Source organism: Urocitellus parryii, chromosome 2 (assembly GCF_045843805.1).
Source record: "Urocitellus parryii isolate mUroPar1 chromosome 2, mUroPar1.hap1, whole genome shotgun sequence".
NCBI classification, from domain to species: Eukaryota; Metazoa; Chordata; class Mammalia; order Rodentia; family Sciuridae; genus Urocitellus; species Urocitellus parryii.
The window spans coordinates 79,068,438-79,090,300 of record NC_135532.1 but is presented as its reverse complement, the minus strand read 5'-3'; the positions used below and the strand labels follow the sequence as shown (position 1 = coordinate 79,090,300).

The 21,863-nt window shown below is 36.3% G+C and overlaps 1 protein-coding gene across 2 annotated transcripts in view; it reads right to left on the bottom strand.

Annotated features, from left to right (window-relative positions):
- Rnf17 (ring finger protein 17) overlaps positions 1-12,537 on the bottom strand; it is a 114,624-nt gene extending 102,087 nt beyond the window's left edge. For both annotated transcript variants that reach the window (XM_077792974.1, XM_077792981.1), the window contains exons 1-4: positions 12,408-12,537; positions 9,507-9,601; positions 4,808-4,899; positions 626-737 (exon numbers count right to left, since the gene is read on the bottom strand). In XM_077792974.1, coding sequence (XP_077649100.1) covers positions 626-737; positions 4,808-4,899; positions 9,507-9,601; positions 12,408-12,537 — 429 coding nt within the window. The remainder of the gene's footprint in view (positions 1-625; positions 738-4,807; positions 4,900-9,506; positions 9,602-12,407) is intronic.
- Between the last annotated feature and the right edge of the window lie 9,326 nt (positions 12,538-21,863).

Here is a 21,863-nt window from a genome sequence, read left to right as displayed (position 1 = left end):
GCTTGCCTCGCACAGATGAAGCACTGGGTTCGGTCCTCAGCACCACATAAAAATAAATAAAGATACTGTGTCCATCTACAACTAGAAAAAATACTAAAACAAACAAACGAAGAAACAAACAAAAAAAACCCCCAAAACCAAAAAAAAAAAAAAGATTTCAACTTGAAGCAAAGAACGAAGATTTAAGTACTTGTTCCCCTCTCTAGGCCATTAATGATCTCTAGTACTACAAAAAAAAAAAAAAGTTCAATCTTCAACAATAACATCATTATCTTCAATCACAAATTCAGTTAGGCATTTTGGTTGCCATGAAAGTAACTGGAAAAACCACATACAGAATTTAGAAACTTGTACTTTGTATTTCATAGAATCTGGTTTCAGTAATTAGGTTCAAAGGGAAGAAGCTACGTACAAATAGGAAGAAAAGAGAATTGTTCAAGAATAGTTTAGACTTATTCATGCCCAGAGTAAATAGGAAATTCAAGTAAGGAAAGTGGGTTTATCTGTTACCTTTGTTTCCAAAAGAATCTGAAATTATGGGAACTTTGTGAGAAGAAAGGTAAGCTACCAGAGAAAAAGCCAAATGTTTGGTTTTATTTTACTTCATGACTAGTATTTCTCATACCGACATCACAGCTGATGAGCTTGAAACAGTCCTGTGAATGGAGGTTGAATGTTCTAAACCAACAGTTAGCTGATCAACTGGCTTTTTACAGTTTGGAGAACAATTCTTTATCCTAGAAAATATGAAGTAACATTATTTTAAATGTTAACATGAATATAAGGGTTTTAAACTTCTATTTTGATTTTTATCTCATTGAAAATAATTTATATGATTCATAAGAACATGTGCAGTGGGTTCTCAATTAACTCTAAAAGATAAGAGAAAGGGCTAGGGATGTGGCTCAAGAGGTAGCGCGCTGGCCTGGCATGCGCGAGGCGCTGGGTTCGAGCCTCAACACCACATAAAAATAAAATAAAGATGTTGTGTCCACCAAAAACTATAAAATAAATATTAAAAAATTCCCTCTTTCTCTCAAAAAAAAAAAAGATAAGAGAAAAAAACATGAGTAAATATGCTCTCATAGAAACTTAATCAAGAATCCAATTGCTTGCTGGGTACAGTGCTGCATGCTTGTAATCCTAGCAGTTTGGGAGGCTGAGGCAGGAGGATCATAAGTTGGAGGCCAGCCTCAGAAACTTAGTAATACCCTGTCTTAAAATGAAAAATAAAAACGGCTGGGAATGTAGCTCAGTGGTGAAATGCCTCTGAATTAAATCCCTGGTATAAAAAATAAAAATAAAAATTACAATTTCTTCCTGGGTGAAGTTGTGCACACCTGTAATAACATCTATTTGGGAATCTCAGGTAGAATGATCCCAAATTTGAGGTGAGCTTGGGCAACTTCGTGAGACTCCATCACAAAATAAAAAATAAAAAAAGGATATAGGTGTCATTCAGTGGTAGAGTATTCCTGGGTTCAGTCCTTGGTACTGAAAAATAAACAGAAAGTAGATTAAAAAGGAACTGGGGATGTAGCTTAGTAGTAGAATACGCCTGGGTTTAATTCCCAGTATGGCACCCCCCAAAATAAATAAACAAAATAAAAAATAAATAAAAAAATAAATAAAATTCAATTTCTTAACACATCCCTGAAAAGAATATCTCAAAGTATATATTGAATTTTCTTTCTTTTCTTTTTTTTTTTTTTTGGTGATGCTGGGGTTTGAACCCAGGGCCTTATACATGCTAGGTAAGCAATGTACCAACCGAGCTATATCCCCAGCCCTGTGTTTTCATTTCTTAAGTCACCTCTCCTTACCTGGTGTTTTTGGTAGAGATGTTGGTAATAAAATGTTGTAAATTCATGAATTAAAATAAGTTCTTGTACCCCCAAATTAGAAGCACATATACACAAAAATGCTATTTAAAATTACATTGATAAGCTTAGAAAATTTAAAGAAAGGTAATAAATTTAATTAAGTAATTGAAACAAAAATATTAGTTGCTTTCTCTTGTCTATGAATTTTTTTTTTACTAATTTTTACCTTTATAACTTTTTTCTATATTGGCTAGCACATAGTAAGCATTTACATGTTTGCCAAGTTAACCATAGCTTATAGTTTATGGAAGAAACATGGTATTCAAATGTTACTTTTACAGAAAGAAATATAAAACCAAATAATTTATAAACATTCTATTATTGTGAAATGTAAATATTCATGTTTTAAAAATATATATGAGTACATAGTCCTAAAGAGTAAGTTTCTCAATTCTTGCTTCAAAATATATAGATAAAACAGATAAAATATAGATAAAAATGAGTCAACAAATATTACAATTTAAAAATTTACAATTACTTTATATTGTACTTAAATTAGAAACTTAAAGAGTTTCTGACGTAAATATATATGGGAAATTCAACTTAAAATGGCATTTTGGAAAAATTTGGGAACTTTCTGGATTAATCTACCTCTGTAAGTAACTTTTCATTTTGCAAACCTACTAGATATTACATATATCTAGACAAGAGTACAATATGATTTGACTTGCATGGTGTTTTAAGTCACAAAATTTTACAGAGAAGTACAGATCTTTAGTTTGTCTTTGGGGAAAGGATATGGCAACATTTGGTTGGTCTTGCAGGGTCTGCCTTCTTTTCAGAGGTGAGCCCTCTTATGTACCACAATCATTACTGCCCACCGTTTAAACTCAGCCTATCTCACTTTTTAAGTCACCTGCTTGACTATGTAAGTGTGTGTTGCTAGAATTTGAACCCAGGGATACTATAACACTGTGCACTCCCAATTCTTTTTATATTGAGACAGAGACTTGCTAAATTATTCAGGCTGGCCTCCAACTGGCAATCCTCCTGCTTCAGTCTCCCAAGTCTCTGGGATTATGATGTGCCAGTATGCTTGGCTCTGTTCAACTCTCATTGGTATTCAAATCTGGAAGCCCTAACTCTGATAAAATGACTACTTCATGGAGGTAAGACTTATGGCCACTAAGTCACAATAAGCCAGAAGGATTCCTAAATATTTACTTTAATCACTCTACACAGAGCTCAAGGAGGAAGTGACTGGTGAGCTACATTTATAGGAGCTGGGAAAAGTACTGGCATTCAATGTTTTAGTTGAAATCACCTACCAGATTTTAGCTAATTTTTTTTTGTACCTGGGATTGAACTTTGGGGCACTTGACCACTGATTCACATCCCCAGCCCTATCTTGTATTTTTATTTAGATATAGGGTCTCAAGGAGTTGCTTAGTGCCTCACTTTCACTGAGGCTGGCTTTGAACTTTTGATTCAGCCTCCCAAACTGCTGGGATTACAGTTGTGCACCACAGAGCCCAGCAGCTAAATGATTTTCTATCCCCAAAATAACTATACCCACTCCTTTGGTGCCTTTGGAAGCACTCTTAAGTCTGAAAAGACATGCTGCGGCGTAATGTGAAAATTCAAGAATACTACTTTAAAGAATCTTTAAAATCTTTAAATCTTTAAAGAGATTTTAACTGGATAGCACAAGAAAGAGCCTGGAAGAGGTAAGAAGTAGACAAAAGAGAACAAGAGAATTACATAGGGTAGTAGCAACAGAAGACATGTTATGGATATAGGAGATATTGTGAAAGTTAGAATCTGCAGGAGGTAAAATGAATTGCAATATGAGAAACTGGGATGATTGACTAGGTACCATTTACAAGATTAGAAAGTTCCAAATGAGACTGTTCCCTGACAGTACCTTGTATTTCTCTTTATGTCTAGCACAGTCTACTATCATATTAAATATGTTTAAGAAGTCATGGGCTAGGGATGTGGCTCAAGTGGTAATGCGCTCGCCTGGCATGCGTAGGGCGCTGGGTTCGATCCTCAGCACCACATAAAAATAAAATAAAGATGTTGTGTCCACCGACAACAGAAAAATATTTAAAAAATTCTCTCTCTCCTCTCTCTTTAAAAAAAAAGAAGTCATATAAAAGTATAATTACCATCTACGTAGAACCCCAGAAAACAAACAAAAAAAAAATTCTTTATATCTTAAAAAGTTTTTCCCATGATCTAGCACATAACCAATCTAGATGAGCTGGGATTGAGATATGACTTCAGAAAATATAGCAAATGTAAAAATATTAGTTTTTTAAAATCTAATAAACATTTACTACATGTTTACTCTGTGTCTTTCACTAAGGACATAGTGAGAAATAAAATGGGATACCCTAAGAGGGGCTTACAGACTAGCAGATAACATAAATCTAAATAAATGTAATAAAAAGTAATATAATGCCTCTCTCTAGCTCAAATCTGTTTTTAAAAATCTATGTAATACTAACTCAAAGAGAACATTTATTAATAGACACATGTGCCAAGTCTTATGGAAGAAAGGAAAAATGAATAAACCCCAAATTAGTATTCTTTATAAATTACCTCTAAACCATTTCTTCCCAATGTCCTCTATCATACTATATTCATGCTACTTTTAAGAACAGCAGAGACTATATACATTTTTTTCCTCTGTAACTTCCTCTCATCCAACAGCAATAACTTTAGCTAGTCTCAGTGTCTCACTCTGATGTGGTAATCCTTGAATTATTTTCTTATTTTTAAAAAGACAAAATAATGCTGCTTTTTAGGAGCTGAACTCTGCATTCTACTAACAGTGATGACAAATTATAAACTCAAAGATCATTCTATAAACAAAAGGTTAGAAACAGAGTTCTAAGAATATTTTATCAATAATTCTAAAAATTGTTTCAGAAATACATATAACTTAAAATGCTAAAATAAGTGCACATATAACATACGTTTTAGGATGCAAATTTTCCATAAAAGAATCTTCTTTAATACATCCATCTATTGGGTAGTATCCTTCTTTCATATTAACAGTTGTAACAACCTTAGGACAAAATAAGATAAAACAGAGGGGGAAAAAAGCACAAAGTCATTCAATAAATTCAACTTAACTAGGATCCAACTAGTAAATATGCCATTCATAGAAAAATCTGCTGATAACATTAGAGATCCTAAAATTCCCTTTAAATCAAGAAGAAAAGAGTACTATGTGATGTTTTACTCTGAGTTTTTGAAAAAAAATCTGTAATCTGACAACTATTAATTAAACAGAACAATAACCAAAGCACCTCATTCTACTATGATTCTAAAGGAAACATGTACAACAATACTTTGAAAAATTGCTTTGAAAAATTTACAGTGATATCTTAAAATATGTTCAAAACTAAAAAATATTTAGGAATAAATGTAACAAGAAAAATTAAAAAATGAGCTAAAAAATTTATTAGCACTAAATAGAGAATCATACCAGGTTCCTAGAGACCAAAAAAAAAATCCTAGAATCTATCTAATGTAAAATTAATATAATTCTGAGTTTCATATGGAAAAATAAATATTGTTACTATTAGAAAATATTTAATATATGGTTCAGTAGAGATTATCCTACCAGATAAGTCTATTATGAAGCTATTATAATTAAAACACTATGATACTGGCACAATTAATGAGCAGAAAAGAGCCTTGAAACAGATTCACATATCTACGGGAACCTGATGCAAAATACAGGTGGTATTTCAATTAAAATGGAAGAAAGATCATTCAATAAATGTTTTGAGCAAGGTAATCATTCTGAAGCATAAAGTGGTATGCCCATTTTCTATCATACAAAACATTTTGTAAAGTGGTTAAAAACCTTTTAAAAATATGATACAAATATTGGAAAATATGTATGTATATATATGACTTTGACGTAAGGTCTGCTTAATCAAAGAAAACATAGAAGCCATGAAGGGGGAAAAAAAGCAACTTAAGAAGGAAACAATTCTGAATGACTAAATGTAATAACATCAAAAGTGAGAGACTAGAAGAAATTAATTACAGAGGACAAAGTGTTAATAATACCCCTATATTTAGAATAATAACCCCTATAATTTAGAATAAGGTATTCTAGAGTAAGAAAAAAAAATTAAAAAGAAAACAAGCAAAGGATCTGTTAAAGCTCCTCACAGAAGAGAAATTAAGTCAATGAAAAGTTGCTCAATTTCACCTCCTAGTTAATCACCTTTTGACTTGGTATTTGAGTAAGAGGTTAATGTTAGCAGACCTGATTGATACAGGACTTTTCCTCCATAAAGTTTAAGAAAATATTAAGCACAATGATTTAAAAATTTCAATTAAGCTGGGCACAATGGCATAAATATGTAATCCCAGCAATTTGGGAGGATGAGGTAGGATTATCACCAATTTGAGGCTAGTCTCAGCAATTCAGTAAGATTTTCATGAACTGAGAGACAGCTTGTCTCAAAATTAAAAAAAAAAAAGAACTGGGCATGTCAGTCAGTGATAAGTATCCCTGGATTCAATCCCCATTACTATAAAAAGGGGTGTGTGTGTGTGTGCACGCGTGCATGCATGTGCAATGGTGGCAATTTAGCAAGACCTGTAGGTGAAGTCCCTGAATTCAATCCTCAGTACAAAAAAAAAAAAATTTTTTTTTTCAGTTAAAACTGTATAAGGATTCTTAATTTGCAACATATATAACAAAAGTTTTCTTTTGCTCCCATATCTTATCTTTTAAATTTTACTTATAATGTTTTTGCTGCCTATAAAAAACTGTTGTCAAATTTATCAAATGTTTCTTCTATGATTTCTGACTTCAAAGATATCCTTAACAAGTGTTAAGTTTTAGAGATATTAGTTATCCTCCAAAAGGCCATGTGAGAGACAATTTCAGAAGGTTCAGAGGTAAAATGATTATAAGCCTTAACCCAATTAGTGAAGTAATTCCCTAAGGGATTAACTAGTAAATGAAGGTGGGTGGCTGGAAGAGATGGGCTTTGGGGTATATATTTTGTATCTGGTAAGTGGAGTTTCTCTCTGGTTCCTGTTACAATGTCTTGAGCTGCTTTCTTCCACCACTCTCTTCCACAATGATGTTCTACCTCACCTCAAGCTCTGAGAAATGGAGCTGGCTATTATTTATGGACTGAGACTTCTGAAACTGTGAGCCCTCAAATAAACTTTTCTTCCTCTAAAATTGCTCATCAGGTCTTTTAGTCACAGGAGCAAAAAAAAAAAAAAAAAAAGACTAAAACAACATGACTTCCCAGTCAAGATCATATAATTATCTTTGTTTACAACTGTGACTCTTACCAATTTCTAACCACATGGGATTTTAATATGTATCAATTAAGAATCTGACTATAGCAGTGCATGGTGGAGTACACTGGGAATCCCAGTGACTCAGGAGGCCAAGGCAGGAGAACCTCAAGTTTGAGGCCAGCCTCAGCAACTTAGTGAAGCCCTGTCTGAAAATAAAAATTAAAAGGGCTGGGGATGGGCTGGGCTTGTGGCTCAGTGGTACAGCACTTGCCTAGTATGTGTGAGGCACTGGGTTTGATTCTCAGCACTACATATAAAAAAATAGACAAATAAAGGTCCATCAATAACAAAAATATTTTTTTAAAAGGGAGGGGGGCTAGGGATGTGGCTCAGTGGTTAAGCGTCCCTGGGTTTAATCCCTGGTACCAAAATAAAAATACAAAAGAATCTGAATGTAGTCACTTGCCTATCACCTAGGCTGGCAGGCAGGAGGGTAAACCAGGCAGGCCACATATCTTCCAAAAAAAAGAGCTAGAATAAAACTAGTCAAAATGATATAGATTATTAAAACACTAAAATCAAATCCAATATTCGTAAATACATTATAAATATTCCTATAGATGTTATCCAAATTCCAAAGAATAATATAAATACAATAATAATTTAAGATTAGTAAACATAAAATCACTTGGTAAAAGACAAAAGTTTATGGTAAAGTTTTTTTATTCCTGTGCTGGAGGGCCTTGTGTGCTAGGTATGCACTTTACCACAGCGCTCCATCCCCAACCCTTAATTTTTGTTTTTTGAATGTTAAAAGAGAACAGACATGGTTAGATTGTTCTAGCTGCCTTCTCCTTCCTTTTCCCTTCTTCCCCCACAAGGCTGAAACTGTCAGGATCTACCATCATAACCATAAGAGGGCAGATCTCCTTTGTCTTAACTACTTAGCCCTCCATATTTGAGGAACCCCATGTCAAAAAAGGAGGGAGGGGAATCAGAGACAGGAATTTCCCACCATAAAGGTCATAACTTGTAAAGATTTAATTCCAAAACAGAAAGTTTCTAATGTGTATGTTTTTTTCTAGAATTAAAACTTTTTTACAAATTAATACTATGTGTATTTGTATTATGTTTAACCTGCAAGCCAGTTAATCTACACCTATTTAATAAAAGGTTATTTTAATGGTCTGGAAGCTTGCACAGGACTTTCACATTATTCAGATTTGATTCTTACAATTCTAAGAGGGAAGACAAAGCAAGTTTTATTTCATTCTCACAAATAAGAAAGACAGAGCTAGGCTCACAAAACAAAAACTGCATTTTAGGTCCTGTGCCCCCATATTAATTGTCTGCCACATTTTATACAAACAATTTCTCCTGTTACAAAAATACAGATTAAAGCCAGGAACAGTGGTGCATGCCTGTAGTTCCAGTAATTCAGGATGCTGATGGAGGAGGATTTCAAGTTTGAAGTGAGCCTGGCAATTTACCAAGACCCTCAGCAACTTAGCAAAAACCTGTCTCAATATTTTAAAAGTAAAATAAAGTAGAATGGGGATGTAGCTCAGTGGTAAAGCACTGGGTTCAACTCCCAGTACCCCCAATTACAGACTGTCAGCTTTCCAGGAACATATATAAATTGAACATTTGGATTTGTAGTAAATGCAAAAGATGTCTAGTAAGCTTTATTTTTAAACCCTAATTTGTTCTCATTATTATGGGTCAACAGATTCTAGTTCTAGTAGAATTGTTTTATATTTATTACTCTTGAAGTAAGTATCAAAGTTAGACAGTTGTTTTGCTTCCTTGCCTTTTTATAGTATAGCATCTTCACAAATGTAAATCTGATGACACACAAGATTGAGAGGTAGGGAGAGTTTCAAATTTGCTTGCATGGTTATTAATGAGGAAAACAGTGGCAGGGGTCGGGTTTTGAAAGGAATACATTCTACTGAAAAATAAATAGAGATAATTTCCCAGAGGTCTCCAAAGAGTCAAAACATGTAGGCAATGACTTTCACTTTTTAATTTTTCTCTGTAGCTTGAACAATTAATAAAATGGATGGGAAAAATTTTCTTTTGTTAGGCCTTCTTGCTTACAAAGACTTTAGTTTATAGCTAGAGCTTGTCTGACATTTTGGGGGGTGGGAGGGCAGTACTGGGGACTGAACTCATGGGTGCTCTGTCACTAAGCTACATCGCCAGCCCTTTAAATTTTTTTTATTTTGAAAGACAGGGTCTCACTACATTACCCACATTGGCCTCAAACTTGTGATTCTGCTGCCTCCGCCTCCCAAATTGCTGGGATTATAGGCATACACACTGTTCCCAACTGACATTTTTACCTTTAACATTAGACTTTAATGTATATGAAAAAATCATAAAACTTACCTCACAATCAGGGCATATAATTGTGTTGTATTCTTCAGTTACTGACAAGCACAGTTCACAAAATGCATGTCCACATTGAAGTTCATGGTGGTGACCTATTGATAAAATTCTATCATTAACTAATCTTTGTAGTTTTTTAATGTTGAGTGGACAATAGTAATATGATGTTAAATTTAAAAATGATTCTATTGTACAGGGAAGATACCAAGTTTACTGAGAAATGGGTGACCTATGCAATAAAATTTAGGAGAAACTAAGCCAGGTCAGAAGGAAGGAGAAAAATCAAAAAGCAAAATCAGGCAGAGCCATCTAGTAATGTCTGCATTAATTCAAATAGTTATTTTACACCTCTAACTTTACAAATTTGCCATATATTTAAAAAATATACTTATTTTTTAGTTACACGTGGACACAATATCTTTATTTTTATGTGGTGCTGAGGACCTCATGCATGCTAGGCAAGTGCTCTATCTCTGAGACACAACCTAGCCCAACAAATTTGCCATATATTTTAATCATACAAAGAGCTGTAAGAAATTTCATTTGATCTCTATAAGTATGATGGCTTTAAGTAAGATGAAAATACTATATCCAACATAGAAATGAAAACGCACATTGGTGATTTGGCTAAATCAGGAATAAACCAGACAAATAAATGCTACAATCCAGACTCCAAACTTCTGTTTCCAAGTCCAATGTTCTAATTTTATTTATTTTTGCCATATGGGGATCGTGAACTACCTCTCCAGAGCTTTCTATTTTTCAATTTTGAGATAAGAACTCGCTAAAATTGCTGAGGCTGGCCTGGAACTTGCAATCCCGTTGCCCCAGCTTCCTGAATCACTGGGATTACAGGTGTGTGTGACCACGCCCAACTCTTAAATTCAAAGTTCTTCCTATTCAATTATACCACCCTTGACTAGTTTATAATTCGTATCCTGTGAAAGGGTCAAGGATGGCTGAAATGAGACATTGGCAAGGCTGCTCTCTTATAGTAATTTAAGATGTTAAAACATGACAGAAATCGAATCGTCACATATATTTCCCATCTAAAGACCATGTTCACTAACCCAGCATTTATGAAAGGAAATACCATAACCTTGGCTGAAAACCCTGTATCAAGATTTAAATGCACTAAATAAAATTTGAAGTTTGTCATAAACAATATATTTTAGTTTAACTTCAAAAAATTGCGCTTAAAGACATTTTGGTAAGAAAACAAAAAGGGAAAATAAAACTACATAAATATCATTTTTTACTAGCAAAAAAATTAATTCTTTTAATTTTATTTTTTAAGTTTTACAACTTTTTCAGCCCACTGAAATATGTGAAACTTGCTTACAATCATGCTATAAAGCCCTACTTAAACTTGAGAGATATTAACAAAGAAATCAAAATTCTTAACTGTTTTGATAAAATTTCTGATAGTATACAAGTTAAAAAAAAGAATAAACAAAACTGGTGTTGCACCACAGCTTACAAAGAACTTTCCAATTTTCAAGTCATTTAAATTTTTCCAAATGATAGTTTTTAAGTACTGTAATACAAGTATATGGAAAAAAACAAGTGGTTTTAAAATGTTAATTTTAAGAACTTTATTCCTTAATTATTATTTCATTTTAAAACTGAACATTTTCTATACAACAGCGGCAGTGATCAAAATTCCAAAAAGGAGAAACTTGGCTCTCCACTGAAAATGCAACAAACTCCCTACAAAGGCTTATTATGCCCCCAATGAAGTTCATCTTGAAAGAACTGACAAAACAGCTGTAATGACCTTCACTTTGAAGGTATAAACATTAAACAGTTACTGTCAAGTATAAGAATTTTCAGTACCTCCAGTTTAGATTGAACAAATCATTCCTGTCCAACACAGCACTCATGTATTTTAGGCTACATTAAAATATGTATGTGTTCACTCAATTAGACAGTAAATTTAGCAGATCAACAGGAGTGCCATATAATTTCCACTCAATGTATAAAATAAAAACAAGCATAAAACCAAGGCCGGTTGACAGAAGTTCAGAGGAAAGAAAGGTTGCCTAGCATGTGCAGCAAGCCCTGGGTTTGATCCCCAACCACACAAAAATACCAAACAACAAAAGAGATACACAAAAGAGCTATTTTTTATCCCTCCCCCCGCCACAGTACTTTAAACCAAACGGGGATGGAGGGCTGTTTTTGTGTTTTAGGGTGTTTTCAATACAAAATTTTTCACAATGGTCTTCTAGTTACTCCTACAACAAAACACAATCCAAGAAAATCAAGTTTCATTTATTCCTGAACACAAGACAATGCTAAATTTCTACTGTTTGATTTTTATTTTTGATTGACAGAAATGAAGATAAGTTCTGGTGTTCTACTGAACAGCAGAGTGACTATACCCCTTGTACATTTCAAAACAGCTAAACAGGATCTGAAACGTTCTTATATCTACTCTTTCATCAACGGCCAACTTGGGGAAGTTTGAGAAACTGGGGCCAAGGAGACTTTGCAGTTGGCTAGGGATACAGCTCGGCGCTAAAGTGCTTGCCTAGCACGCAGGAAGCCCTAGATTTGATCTCCAGCCCTGGGGGGAGGGGAAGTCTTCGCACTGCCCTATACAGGGTAGATTAAAGCCATCTCGGCCTCTAGCCCCTTGGGTAGAAGGTGGGTGCAGACAGGTGTGGGAAGAGGAGAAAGTCATGGAAAGGTGGGACACCACAGCAACCTGACCCTGGGCATTGCTGTGTCCCCTAGTTCCCTGGTTTGGTTTTCTCTGACACCTAGATACTGCTGACCAAGTCCTCGCGTGCGTGGATTCAGTAGGCCGCAGCCCCGCCAACGGTCCTCACTCCTCCATCTAACTCCCACGCTTCAGATGCTGCCTTCCCACAGCCTGGACACAGGACAATTCCTCACCAGAAGCTCTAGACACTCTTTTTTCACACCGAGTGCACTGGAAATCGGTGGCGCCCCAAGTCTGACTCTTACTCCCCACCTGCCGGTAGGAAGACAAAGCCAATCGCGTCCTCCAGGCTTCTGCCGCCATCTCTGCCTCGTTTTGAGGTGAGGACTTGCGCAGCGGGCAGGTTCCCTAGGCTCTAGTGGCAATGACCAATCACAGGAGGCCCACAGCCCCAGATAGCCAATCAGTGGGCCAGGAGATCAGAGCACGCCCCTGAGGTTGCGCCTGAGTGGGTGTGGCCTTTGTGGGGCTGAGCTGTTTTCAGTTTTAGCGGGAGCACCTGTGTTCTGGAAAGGGCCCGGGGTGGGGAAGGACTGCTTACTTTTAAAGTCTTTACCCAAAGCATCACTACTTTACTTGCTTAATCAACTCAAGTTCAAATTCTGCATATTATAACTTACAGTATGAGTGACTTCACAAGTAGCAAACAATGCTTTGTACGGAAATGATCTGCCTTCTTTATGTCAAGGCCAGAAGCCCTAAACTTGTGTACTAGCCATGTCCAGGCCTTGGCTAATATTAGCTGTAGTGGAAAAACCAATAGCTATTGTTGAGGGAGATTGAATTAATAGTTTCAAGCTAAGGAGTGATTATCATTACTAATAGCTGCTGAGGCTATTACAGAAGGCACTATGTGGTTGTTTTTCATCCTTAATTTCCCAAGACACAGGCCAGGAAATTGCCGTTCTCCCACAAAGTCTCTACAGGTGGGAGACAGTCCCTGTCCAGGTAAATAAAGCTCTCTTTTGTTTGAATTAGGCCTTAGAGTGTTTTCTGAGGAGGCAGTACTATGTTGATCCTACCAGTAACATCTTGGGAAACATCTTGCCTGAAAGGGCCATCTTATTCCTAAAAGCCTAAGAAAAAAATTGTGTTTTATTGAATTATTGTACAATCTTGCAGTTGAACTTAGTCTATCAGAGGTAAAGTAAGTGGAAGACATTATGTATATGCAGTTTTTTTAGGCAGTTACATGATAAGGACTCCAAACAGCTAAAAACTAAGTCAATGGTACAGAAAGGCTCTACTTCTTAACCTGGCCCTAAGCAGTTGCAGATTATCTCACTGTGGGTCATGGACACCAGCCCTGCACTAGAGGAAAAAGTCCCAGGAAACCACTACTTGGAATATTAAAAAAAAAAAAAAAAAAAAAGTGGGCAAAGAGAACCTGGTTTCTGCCCTGTATTCCAGCCTCTTTTTGCCCATGGGATTGAGAATGGTGCTCTCTTTGCACTTCTGCTGGCTGATGGGATCTTTGTGGGCTGCAGGCCTCCCTGATTTTTTTCTGGGTTCTTGTCTCATGGGCTCAATCAAGTAATGAAATCCACAGATGGTAGCAGAGGCTTGAAATTGAAAGGAATATGATTTGTTTTAATAAGAGTAGAAAAGATGGAGCGCCCATGATGTGAAGGGAAACCTGGCAGAGAATTTTTCCACTTGGGTGTACTAGTCTGGGGACTAAATGACTTCTGGGTTAAAGCATCAATCAGAATCCATGTTGAGCAGGTATGGAAAAAGTGTTGGGGTTACTGTTTGGGATCTATGTTGTACAGGTATTGTGAGGATATAGGGGCTCTTGGCTTGGTCCATGACTTTTTTCCTTTCATTTTTTTCCATTTATTATAGTTGAGCACATTGATGGGATTTGTTGTTACATATTTGTACATGCACACAGTATAATTTGGTCACTATTATTCCCCAACATTCCCCACTCCTTCCCATCTTTTGGTCCCTTTCCTCTACTGTTCTCCCTTTTATTTTTAGGAGATATCCACTTCCACCTTTGTTTTCCTTTTTTCTCTCTAGCTTCTGCATATAAAACATATGACCCTTAACCTTATGAGTTTGACTTATTTCACTTAACATTATGATCTCTAGTTCCATTGATTTTTCTGCAAATGCCATAATTTTGTTTTTCCTTATGGTTGAGTAAAACTCTATTGTGTGTGTGTGTGTGTGTGTGTGTGTGTATATATATAACATTTTCTTTAGCCATTCATCCATCAATGAATACCTAGGCCGGTTCCACAAATTGGCTATTGTGAATTGTGCTGCTATAAACATGGGTATGCATGTATCACTGTAGTAAAATTTGGCCCATGACCTTCTAATTGGCTGTGCCCTTTTCATCCTTGAGGCTCAACTTTTCTGTAGCCTCCATTTGGGTCCACTCTCACTTTCATTTTATCACTGCTCCTAGACAAAGGAGTTGTCTGGAATGTTTAGAATGTTTCTACAGGTTAACCTTATGGGGTAATCTTTACATCTAGGAAAAAAAAAAACTTCTCTTGGGTCCATTACCCTGATTGCTTAGTTAATAACAATCCTATCTTATTCAGGGGTTGAAGGTTTGTTGTGATGGGCAAAGGTGAGGGGGGGAAGTCAAGGGGGAGAAATAAAGAATGTCCATGTCCTTCTGCCCTTTTTAACGCTTTATTCACCCAACTCACTCAATGTAATTTCACTCTATAGGTTCTTTTTTTCCATTTTTAAAATTTATTTTAATTAGTTACATATGACAGTACAATGATCTTGACATATCATATATTTTAATCAGATGGGATATAATTTCTCATTTTTCTGAGTGTACAGGTTGCAGAATCACATTGGTCATGCAGTTACATATATTCCTACAGCAATAATAATGTCTATTTTATTCTGCTGCCTTTCATTCCTCCCTTCCCCTTCCCCTCCCCTCCCCTCCCATCACTTCTCTCTACCCAATCTAAAGTGACCCACTTCTTTTTTTTCTTTTCCCTCACATCGTCATACCTGTATTCTGTATAACAAAGGGGATCTCCTTCCCTCTTCCATGCAATTCCCCTTCTCCCTCCTTTTCCCTCCCACTTCTCTTCCCTATCTAGAGGTAATTTTCTTCTCATGCTCTTCCTGCCTACCCCATTTTGAGTCACCTCCCTTATATCAGAGAAGACATTGGCTTTTTTTTATCCTTTTTTTTATTGGTTGTTCAAAACATTAAAAAGCTCTTGACATATCATATTTCATACATTTGATTCAAGTGGGTTATGAACTCCCATTTTTACCCCATATACAGATTACAGAATCACATCGGTTACACATCCATGTTTTTACATATTGCCATGCTAGTGTCTGTTGTATTCTGCCACCTTTCCTATCCTCTACTATCCCCCCTCCCCTCCCCTCCCATCTTCTCTCTCTACCCCATCTACTGTAATTCATTTCTTTCCCTTATTTTTTTCCCTTTCCCCTCACATCCTCTTATATGTAATTTTGTATAACAAAGAGGGTCTCCTTCCATTTCCATGCAATTTCCCTACTCTCTCCCTTTCCCTCCCACCTCTTGTCCCTGTTTAATGTTAATCTTTTTCTCATGCTCTTCCTCCCTGCTCTGTTTTTAGTTGCTCTCATTATATCAAAGAAGACATTTGGCATTTATTTTTTAGAGATTGGCTAGCTTCACTTAGCATAATCTGCACTAATGCCATCCAAATTCCCTGCAAATTCCATGATTTTGTCATTTTTTAGTGCTGAGTAATACTCCATTGTGTATAAATGCCACATTTTTTAATCCATTCATCTATTGAAGGGCATCTGGGTTGGTTCCACAGTCTAGCTATTGTGAATTGTGCTGCTATGAACATCAATGTAGCAGTATCCCTATAGTATGCTCTTTTAAGGTTTTCAGGGAATAGTCCGAGAAGGGCAATAGCTGGGTCAAATGGTGGTTCCATTCCCAGCTTTCCCAGGAATCTCCATACTGCTTTCCAAATTGGCTGCACCAATTTGCAGTCCCACCAGCAATGTACAAGAGTACCCTTTTCCCCACATCCTCGCCAGCACTTGTTGTTGTTTGACTTCATAATGGCTGCCAATCTTACTGGAGTGACATGGTATCTTAGGGTGGTTTTGATTTGCATTTCTCTGACTGCTAGAGATGGTGAGCATTTTTTTCATGTACTTGTTGATTGCTTGTATGTCCTCCTCTGAGAAGTGTCTGTTCAGGTACTTGGCCCATTTGTTGATTGGGTTATTTGTTTTCTTATAATTTTTTGCGTTCTTTGTATACTCTGGATATGAGGGCTCTATCTGAAGGGTGAGGAGTAAAGATTTGTTTCCAGGATGAAGGCTCCCTATTTACCTCTCTTATTGTTTCTCTTGCTGAGAAAAAACTTTTTAGTTTGAGTAAGTCTCATTTGTTGATTCTTGTTTTTAACTCTTGTGCTATGGGTGTCCTATTAAGGAATTTGGAGCCCAACCCCACAATATGTAGATCAGAGCCAACTTTTTCTTCTATCAGATGCAGAGTCTCTGATTTGATATCAAGCTCCTTGATCCATTTTGAGTTAACTTTTGTGCATGGTGATTGAAAGGGATTCAGTTTCATTTTGTTGCATATGGATTTCCAGTTTTCTCAGCACCATTTGTTGAAGATGCTATCCTTCCTCCATTGCATGCTTTTAGCCACTTTATCGAATATAAGATAGTTGTAATTTTGTGGATTAGTCTCTGTGTCCTCTATTCTGTACCATTGGTCCACCCACCTGTTTTGGTACCAGTGCCATGCTGTTTTTGTTACTATTGCTCTGTAGTACAGTTTGAAATCTGGTATCGCTATACCTCCTGATTCATACTTCCTGCTTAGAATTGCTTTTGCTATTCTGGGTCTTTTATTTTTCCATATGAATTTCATGATTGCTTTATCTATTTCTACAAGAAATGCCATTGGGATTTTGATTGGCATTGCATTAAACCTATGGAGAACTTTTGGTAATATTGCCATTTTGATGATGTTAGTTCTGACTATCCATGAACAGGGTATATTTTTCCATCTTCTAAGATCTTCTTCTATTTCTCTCTTTAGGGTTCTGTAGTTTTCATTGTATAAATCTTTCACCTCTTGTTAGGTTGATTCCCAAGTATTTTATTTTTTGAGGATATTGTGAATGGGGTGGTTTTCCTCATTTCCATTTCAGAAGATTTGTCGCTGATATACAGGAATGCCTTTGATTTATGCATGTTGATTTTATATCCTGCCACTTTGCTGAATTCATTTATTATCTCTAGTAGTTTCTTTGTAGACCCTTTTGGGTCTGCTAGGTATAGGATCATATCATCCGCAAATAGTGATAATTTAAGTTCTTCTTTTCCTATCTTAATGCCTTTAATTTCTTTTGTCTGTCTAATTGCTCTGGCCAGTATTTCGAGAACTATATTGAATAGAAGTGGTGAGAGAGGGCATCCCTGTCTTGTTCCAGATTTTAGAGGGAATGCCTTCAGTTTTTCTCCATTTAGAATGATGCTAGCCTGAGGCTTAGCATGGATAGCTTTTACAATGTCGAGGTAAGTTACTGTTATCCCTAGTTTTTCTAGTGTTTTGAACATAAAGGGATGCTGAACTTTGTCAAATGCTTTTTCTGCGTCTATGGAGATGATCATATGGTTCTTATCTTTAAGTCTATTGATGTGGTGAATAACGTTTATTGATTTCCATATATTGAACCAGCCTTGCATCCCAGGGATGAATCCTACTTGATCATGGTGCACTATCTTTTTGATATGTTTTTGTATCCGATTTGCCAGAATTTTATTGAGGATTTTTGCATCTAAATTCATTAGGGATATTGGTCTGTAGTTTTCTTTCTTTGAGGTGTCTTTATCTGGTTTGGGAATCAGGGTGATGTTGGACTCATAGAATGAATTTGGAAGTTCTCCCTCTTTTTCTATCTCCTGAAATAGATTGTAGAGTATTGGTATTAGTTCTTCTTTAAAGTTCTTGTAAAACTCTGCTGTATATCCGTCCGGTCCTGGGCTTTTCTTGGTTGGTAGTCTTTTGATGGCTTCTTCTATTTCCTCACTTGATATTGGTCTGTTTAGGTTGTTTATATCATCTTGACTCAATCTGGGTAGCTCATATGTCTTAAGGAATTTATCCATGCCTTCACTATCTTCTATTTTATTAGAGTATAGGGTTTCAAAATAATTTCTAATTATCTTCTGTATTTCTGAATTGTCTGTTGTGATGTTGCCTTTTTCATCCCATAAGCTAGTAATTTGGGTTCTCTCTCTTCTTCTCTTTGTTAGCATGGCTAGTGGCCTATCAATCATATTTATTTTTTCAAAGAACCAACTTTTAGTTTTGTCATTTTTTTTCAATTGTTTCTTTTGTTTCAATTTCATTGATTTCAGCTCTGATTTTAATTATTTCTTGCCTTCTACTGTATTTGCTGCTGAATTGTTCTTCTTTTTCTAAGGCTTCGAGGTGTATATGAGGTCATTTATTTGTTGTCTCTTGAACTTGAGAAGAGTTTGTTTAATGAACATAGCTGCACCATTGTTTGGGGCATATATATTAATAATTGTTATGTCTTTTTGGTGAATGGTTCCCTTTAGCAGTATGTAGTGTCCTTCTTTATCCATTTTGATTAACTTTGGCTTGAAGTCTATTTTATTTGATATGAGTATGGACACCCCTGCTTACTTCTGAGGTCCATGTGTGTGGTATGATTTTTCTCAACCTTTCACTTTCAGTCTGTGTATGTCCTTTCCTATCAGATGAGTCTCCTGTAGGCAACATATTGTTCGATCTTTTTTTTTTTTAATCCAGTCTAGTAGCCTATGGCTTTTGATTGGTGAGTTTAAGCCATTAACATTTAGGGTTACTATCGAGATATTGTTTGTACTTCCACCCATGTTTATTTATTTTTGTTATTTAACTTGATTTGTTCTTCCTCTTTGATTAATTTTTTCTCCTTACTGTACTACCTCCCACTGTTGATTTTCGTTGTTGTTTTTCATTTCCTCTTTGTGTAATGTTTTGCCCAAGATGATTTGCAGAGCTGGTTTTCTAGCTGCAAATTCTTTTAACTTTTGTTTATCGTGGAAAGTTTTTATTTCATTGTCAAACCTGAAGCTTAATTTTGCTGGATACAAGATTCTTTGTTGGAACCCATTATCTTTCAGCATTTGAAATACATTGTTCCCAGGATCTTTCTTCAGCGTCTGTGATGAAAAATAAGCTGTTAACCTAATTGGTTTACCCCTAAATGTAATCTACCTCCTTTCTCTTGTAGCTTTTAAAGTTCTCTCCTTGTTCTGTATGTTGGACATTTTCATTATAATGTGTCTTGGTGTGGGTCTATTGTGGTTTTGTACATTTGGTGTCCTGTTGGCTTCCAGGATTTGGATTTCCGTTTCATTCTTCATGTCTGGAAAGTTTTCTAAAATTATTTCATTGAACAGATTGCTCATTCCTTTGGTTTGGACCTCTATATCTTCCTCTATCCCAATAACTCTTAAATTTGGTCTTTTTATAGTATCCCAGATTTCTTGGATGTTCTGCTCATGGTTTCTTATCAGCTTTTCTGAGTTGTTTAGGTTCTTTTTGAGATGATATATTTTGTCTTTGTTGTCTGATGTTCTGACTTCTAATTGGTCTACTCTACTGGTGATACTCTCATTTGAGTTTTTAATTTGGTTTATAATTTCCTTCATTTCCAGGATTTCTGTTTGTTTTTTTTTTGTATAACCTCTATCTCCCTGTAGAGTTGATCTTTTGCTTCTTGGATTTGTTTATGTAATTCATTGTCAAAGTGAACTTTCATTGTCTGCATTTGCTTTCTAATGTCTTTCTTAAGTCTCTAGATCATCTGATCCATATATATCCTGAAATCTTTATCTGACATTCCTCTGCTGCAGATGTTACCTCTTCTAATGTTGACTTGAACTGCATTGTTTGTGGTCCTTTATTTTCTTGACTTTTCATACGCTCATGTTTCTTTCCAGCTCTGTGTGACTGTTGTGTTAATATTTTCCCCCCTATATATTTATATTGCTCTTATATAGTTCCAAAAATCTCTCTTTTGTGGAGAAAAACAATGTTAACAGTTCCAAATATCAATAACAAATCATCTGTGAGCAAGATTTCATTATTAATACATTTATAATTAGACTCTATGTCTCCAGATGTTGGCTTCAATTATTATTTAGTTTCATAAAAGGCATACCATTTTTGGTGGTGTATAGAGAACTGAGGGTCAGGTGTAGGACATAATGTTAAGGGGGAAAGGAGTGAGGGTATGGGATTAATCTAACTTAGCAAATTTGGAGGAGAACTCTAATGAATAGACAGGGGTAATTTAAAAAGAATACATAAATTCAAACTTCTTATCTGTATTTAGAAAATTACCCTATGTATAAATAGTAAAAGTTAGGAGGTTGAAAGTGGGATAGAGGGAGGAAGAAAAAAGAAGAAAAAAAGAAGAAAATAGAAAAAAATAACAAGGAAAGAAAGAAAGAGGGGAAGAGAGAAAATAAGAAAAAATAAAGGGGGGGGTGAGGTGGGGCCTATGCAATTCCTCTATATTATATTATTCTGGTGTGTCAGTTCTTAAAGTCCAATTTTATGCAAAGCTCTTGGACTCATGTATGTTGAGGTTGTGAGGACCAGAGGGGGAAAGGTAAAGGAGAATGGATGAGAAGAGTGAGAAAAGAAAGAAAGAAAAAAGTCTCTCAGAACTCTGTTTTCTTTTCTTCCAGTAGGTAAAGTTGTCTATTCCTGGCTTGAGTCTCTGCATTCAGGGTGGTGGAAGTAGCCAGTGTGAGAGGGCTTGAGCTTCTAACTGGAGCCTCCCTACTCTTAGTCTCTGAGTTGGAAACCAGGTGCCTGTACAGTTGCTGTTCTGCATTGATAGCTACACCCCCCAAAAGCTTGTGGGAAAAATTTTGAGTTATCACAGCTGGAGGTGGGGGAGTTGCAAACCGGGTACCTGATCGGCCTGCAGAACTGCGCTGGTAGCCACGCCCACCGATAGATGGCAAGTAAGGTTTTCCAAGATGGATTCTGTCTGTTACCCTTGCAAGGTGTTTGGTGAGGTGGAGGGTGCTGGGGTAACCTTGTGCTGTGTCCAGAGCTCAGTCTGGTGACCCGCAAGCAAAGCCTCTGTGTTCTGTGCCGCCTTCCGACTGCGCCAAGTGAGCGCCGAGCCTTCCGTCCAGGTTCTTTTTTTTTTATAGTTGTAGTTGGACATAATACCTTTATTTTACTTATTTATTTTTATGTGATGTTAACGATTGAACCCAGGGCCTCATATGTGCTAGGTGAATGTTCTACCACTGAGCCACAACCCCAGCCCCACTCCATAGGTTCTTAATCAAGAAAAATGACAATCCTTAATGCTAGCCACTGCAAAGACATAATCAATTTACAGCAAACAATTCTAGCTTGATTCTAAACACTGCAAACACTCTTAATCATGACAGTCCATGACAGACATCCCTCTGTATGCTAAGCTCAAGTGCCAGGTCTAAAATCTCAAGCCTTAGGCTCTAGGTCCAGCAGATGCACCCTCACTTAGACCTTGGTGATCAGGTCAGGGACTGAGGCAGGCTTCTCCTAGGGTGGAGCTGACAGCCAGTTGAAGAGAGGGTCA